Source organism: Periophthalmus magnuspinnatus, chromosome 2 (genome assembly GCF_009829125.3).
Source record: "Periophthalmus magnuspinnatus isolate fPerMag1 chromosome 2, fPerMag1.2.pri, whole genome shotgun sequence".
Lineage (NCBI taxonomy): Eukaryota > Metazoa > Chordata > Actinopteri > Gobiiformes > Gobiidae > Periophthalmus > Periophthalmus magnuspinnatus.
In genome coordinates, this window is record NC_047127.1 from 8,764,840 (window position 1) to 8,770,870 (window position 6,031).

Consider the following 6,031-nt stretch of genomic DNA (forward strand, 5'->3'; position numbering starts at 1 on the left):
TTCATGGTCTATAAAATCACAATCCTCCCATTTTGAATTGTGAGTTGATATGACTTCTGTTCAAACTTCAACGCTACAATTTTTATTCGAAACCATCGCTCGTCGTCCACCAGCCCGCCCTGCAGCAATCCACCAAAACCCCGAACGAAATCTGTTGCCAAACGTTGTCTTTTATTTAAGGGTACGGCGGGCAGATTGCTTGTCGTTAAGAGCATTAGCAAATTAGCATTAAAACAAGGCTAACGACGTGTAGCCGCTGCGGGCCCTGTGTGCTTAAAATGACTGGGACAATGGCACCCAACAGGCTTTCGGGCTACGCAGACGATCGCATCTAACTCACACAGACATGTTTAACTGCCTCGTTAGCGTTTTACACCGTCACTGAAGCAGACGATAAGAGATTTACTAGTCCTCTTGCGACAAATGAGTGCCAAATTAAAACAATATGATGGAACATTTTTTATATAGGGCTGAAAAAGTCAAAGGGATCGTTGAAATGATGTGAATGCAAACATATTCATCCGTGGTTTTATTTCAGTGTCTGGAAGTTTAACTAGGAAGCTGTAAATGTGGATTATGTAGTAGTTACTTTATAATGGGCTCTGCTGAGGACATAATGGTGTGTTATTCTGCATAAAAGCTGCTAGCCCTGTAGTTTAGACCTCTATAAACATGTTCTGAAATGCCATTGTGTATCGGATCCCCTCCCTGTGTCTCCATAGGGTCTTATTCTGAGTAAAAGCAGCTAGCCCTGTAGTTTGGACCTCCGTTAACATGTCCTGAAATATCCCCGTGTCTCCATTTGGGTCTTACTCTATGTAAAAGCTGCTAACCCTGTAGCTTAGACCTCTACAAACATGTTCTGAAATGTCCTTGTGTGTCAGATGTCCTTCTGGTGTCTCCATAGGCGCAGTGGGGTCCAAAACGTTTCTCATTAGGGGCCACATATCAAAACACGAACAAAGCCGAGGGCAGATTGAGGGTCACCAATACACTGAATACTTCAAATCTGCGTTTTTATACAAGTTAGACTGAACCACTAGACCTTTATTCATGCTTACATCCTCAGAGGGACACATTAACTATTTGATACGGGCTTGTTAAAGTAGATTTTCAGAAATATACAGTAAAAAGGAGTGTTTAAGGTAATATGAGGGCCAAGAAAAATTGGTTTGAGGGCCGCATTTGGCACCCGGGCTGCAGTTTGGACATGCCTCCCATAGAGCCTTATTTTGAGTAAAACCAGCTAACCTTGTAGTTTAGACCTCTACAAACATGATCTAAAATGTTCTTGCTCGTTAGATGCTCTCCCTGCGTCTCCACAGTTATAATCTGGTGTTTTGGTTCTCAAGACAATTATTTAATCAGAAAGCAGAATGAGCGTCACATGAGTCTCTCATTTGTGCTGCCAGTCCAATGGTGAAATCCCGTTAGTTTAAACCTAAAAGGACTCTCTCTGATCTGAATGGTCACTACCTAAACCCCAGCACCTGCCAATCAGTGCTAGTGCAGCCTTTGGAGCTCAGTGAGTGAATTCTGGAGGTTTTGAGCTTTCACACGAGGCCTGTTCATAAACTGAGAATGAGAAAAACTTGTATGTGCTTCTATCTGCAGGTTAAGACTCTGGAAATACCTTTTTTAACTGCAAGATCAACATATACAGTATAAATAGCTTTGAGAAATACCTCTAAAGAACGTAGAAAGACCCTATTTTGTTGTTATCCAAACCCATTACCATGCAACTGAAGAACATACATTTACATCAATTTATGGCAAAACAAACATTATAAAACATCCATTAAAACGCTTTGATTCACAAGTATTTCTAGTAGCTGCGACACGCCACCCTACAAGCGTTTTCCATTCATTAATTTAACTATAATTTTTGCGCCACATTTTTGCTACTCCCCTCCCCTGTTTCCACAAACACCCATCTGGAAGCACTCTGGCCATTCACTCCACAGCTGAAGTCATTAGCAACCGCTGAAAATTGCTGATTATAAAATTGTTACACATATTTTAATTACGTGTGCATTAGCGTTTCAGCACTCAGCTAGCTAACATCAGCTAGCATCACCGGCAACTGCTATGTATTTTTTTTTTTCCACGCTAACGGGCTAATTTTTCTTGTCTTGCAGGTGTTTCTCGAGGTCGGATCACTTGGCGCTACACATGAAGAGGCACATCTGAAGATACGGGAGCGACGGAGAGTCGGAAAAAGCGGGAAGGAAAACTAGCATCAATCTTGGAACAACTTTGAGAATTGGATTACAGATTCAAGACAATGAACCAAACTTGTAACTTTTCGGAATTCCAAACGGACACGATCTTGGAATAGTCTTTTCTTGGACCACATAAACATCTTGTCCCAACTTGTGGATCACTTGGCAGCTCTGATAACTTTGACTATTTGCCAATGGAACTTTTTCAAGCCTTCAATGCGCAACATTCGCTCACCAAACTTGTAAATTTTGCTCACGGGCGGATGTCACTGCATTGTTCATTCACTTAGGGATCCCTTGAGACCTGGCAGAGTGGTTAGCCGTAAATTTCCAAGTTTAAAATTAGCTAAAAGAGTTCTTAGGAGGTTGTTATTCGACCAACTTTACAGTGTACTTCAATACTGTAACATTTTTATCACTTTTTAAATATATTTTACATATCGGATAGTTAAAACCAATCAAAAGTCAGTAGCGGCATATGCTAATATCTAGGAAATGACCTAAAGCCCACCCTATTTCAAATCAAGAGTTGATTTAAGTATCCTTGGGTGGTTTGGTTGGATGATGGATCGAAATAGCAATATGGGTGGCTTACGCAGGTACGATAAACAATAAAAGTAATTATAAAAGTCCTTCAGCTAATTAGAAGCTAGAAATTTAGCATCAAACGGTCAAAGTTAGCCAAAAACAAATAACGATGAATCAATTTTAAGGTCTTAAGGGGACCGTGAGTTGAACAAGCTAGCTATGACAATTCCCCAAACAAGAATGCTGCCGTGTACTGATTTTCCATATAGTCCTACACTGGAATATTCATATGTCAACATTGTTTCATCTAGATATATTCATAAACCCTTCTTCACTGATGCATCAATTTGAATGGACACTGGATTTTTCCGTAAGACTTGACGTTTTGGCGTGATGCGAGAAATAGTGAAGACATTTTGGATCACACTTGGGGGAGCTAGCATCGATTCATAACCATCCATACACCGAGCTAACTCAATGACGCTAACTAATACAACTCTGGGACTCCATCTCCTAGACAGAACATCAGCGTAGTGATTCAAGATGGCTACCAAGGGCCGTTTTTTCCTTTGCTATTTGGATCTCCTGCCACTAACTGTTGCACAATTGACTTCTATTTTTTTGCACGAGTGGTCTTGGCGCGGCGTAAACACTAGCGGGATCCACCAAAAAGTCGTAATCAAAAAGCGTGGACAGCCAACAATGCACAAGTCGTTGGAAGCAGCTAGCTGACTGCGAAATAGCACATTACGCTATGTATGTAAAGCCTATATTGTTTGTAGGATAAAAAGAATTTGTTCAAAAAAGACGATTCTGAAAGATTTTGAAGAACTTGGAAAAAGGATGCAGCCAAAAAACACAAGTGTCTACTACCGATGCCGGAAATGATCTCTTGGGATTTGAGAGGGATTGGCATCTATAAATTAGCCACTGGTTTTAACAAAGTTTGTCCCATTCGCAACGCCGTAAGAGAACACTTCCACTATAGCAGCTCAAGAATCCAAGGCTAAATCAGGCCTTCTTCATGGACAACAAACTAGCAAACTTCTTCCAGGCATAGAACCAGGAACTTTAGCACGATCGCAACATGCATTCAGTCATTTGGAAGGCTAACAGCTAATCAATGTGAATGTTTGTTTTGTAAGTGCTGGGAACTTTCGAATAGAGTTGTGGGTCTACAAAAAAAAAAGAAAAAAATTGTGGAAGTCAATGGGAGCAGCCAGCGTTTGTGACTTGAGTTATGCTAGGCTAGCTTGTTGCAAATCATCACAAGCTAGCATATTGGGTAATTTTATTTGCATTGGATGATTTGAGACTCAGTCCTCTTGCGTAAGATTGGAAATACAAAATTGAATGAAAAAAGAGACATTAGCACTAGCCAAAATCGCTGTTCCAAGCTAATCGTAATTGTCTTGGAAAACTATAGTTCATTGACTGCCATCCGAAATAAGCGCAAGGTTTAGTAATGATGACATAGTACACAAATCATTTTAATCTGATGAATTGGATCAAATAAAACAGCAAAATTTTAACGTTTTGGTAGAAAAGTAATCGAACTAGCAAAACGAGTAATATCCAATCTCATTCTCAAAAACATCTCACTGCTCATCACTGACTTCGCATATTTTTTCCTCAAACTTGGCAACCCACAGACAAAAACATCATAACTTTGGCTTTCTATGTCACACTAGTTAACCTACGCAGTAATATTCGAGTACATAAAGGATTACAAGTAGCATTTGCGATACCGTACCAACAGATTGGACTGCCAACTTCACACAATCTCATCTGCTTGTCATTCCTTGCCACTTATGACTTCAACATTTCATTCCGGGAAAAATCTTGAGCACTCACAAATCAACTTGGCAGCTCGGCGACGTGTAATAAAACATGACTGAGAACAAAAAGGTTGGGATTCACTTTTGGGGATTTTAATATCGTCAGGAGCTGTTTTTGCCGAAGTTTTAATTTGAGTTTTGAATGCAACTTTGCTCAATCTTACCCAACAAGATATGGAATGGATCTCAGTTGTTGCTTCATTGTGAACTTTTTAATATGCTTACAAGCCAGAGTCACTCGCGAAACGTAATACAAGTTATATGGATTCCAATATCTGCTCATGTTAAAGGCCTATTCAAAATTAGATATTCATAAAACGTCCTTTTTTGGATGGAATGTGTGATTAGGGATTGTGTGTCCCTGTTTTCTCTCTCTATGGAAGATTCAATGATGGCGTAATGTATGGGTTTAAACCATAGACTGTATATATAAATGGACATAGCTAACACGCTAGCCGCCACGTTCTAAATAGGAAGTGAACATGGGCGCGCTTCCGGCTCCATCGACTCCATCTGGCTTTAATTCAGTTTCTATTGAAAAACTGTCACCCGTCTTTGTAACTGCTGCTGTCAGACTCGTCATTTTGGTCTTAAAATGTTCAAATTAACCCGCTCTACGTGATCCTGGGGTTTCTATTTGGCTATTTTGTCTGCGAATCAAGATATGGACATCAATAATGGTCGAATCAGGCGTCTTCTTTCCACGATGTCACTCCCGCTAGCGTTAACAACAGGTTTGATTGACAGCGTTGCTAAGCGCCCGCTCCCTGTTAAACCAATGGTGCAGGTAGGAAGGGGTGTTACCTTCAACATCGTCGTACCGGATTGGCTTTTTGGTTGCTATGATACTCGCGGATGGAATTCCAAATATGTTACTCAGCTCCAAATTGGCCGCTATAACTGCTAGCCTTGATGAGCTTCATTTGACTGGAGCCGAACGCTATGGGCGACGTCACACTCGCTTCAGTCCACTTCTTTATACAGTCTAAGGTTTAAACATTATCAGCGAGTTCTCATCCCAAGCTGTAGGATGGCTGAGTGGTCAAAGGCGAAAAATATCGACATGGCTGCACTTATGTAAATAACTTAACTTGACTACTAAACTGGTAATTTGAGTTTTATTTAATTGGAATATTATTTATTATTAACTTATTTATTTAATGAATTATGACACAGTATAAGAAGTGATTCAAACCCACGAAAATGGATCGAAAATGCTAGGTACAAGTTCCAGCTACTTCAAATCAAAATGTTAAAAAAGAATGACGATACAAAGATGAATTTATTTAAAGAGGGGGTATTATGCAAAATCAATTTTCTGAGCTTTTTACCCTGTTATAATAATATGAAGAGGGTTTTAGATGTCATCCATGCATGTTTCAGAACCCTCCTCCTCCTATTCAAACCCTCCTTACGCTGACAGTTGATTTTGTCCAAAGCTCC

At 40.0% G+C, this 6,031-nt stretch overlaps 1 protein-coding gene across 1 annotated transcript in view; it reads left to right on the forward strand.

Annotated features, from left to right (window-relative positions):
• Positions 1-3,929, forward strand: part of klf7a (Kruppel-like factor 7a) — a 91,112-nt gene extending 87,183 nt beyond the window's left edge. The window contains exon 4 of the mRNA XM_033979997.2: positions 2,139-3,929. Coding sequence (XP_033835888.1) covers positions 2,139-2,190 — 52 coding nt within the window. The 3' untranslated portion in view covers positions 2,191-3,929. The remainder of the gene's footprint in view (positions 1-2,138) is intronic.
• Positions 3,930-6,031: the final 2,102 nt, after the last annotated feature.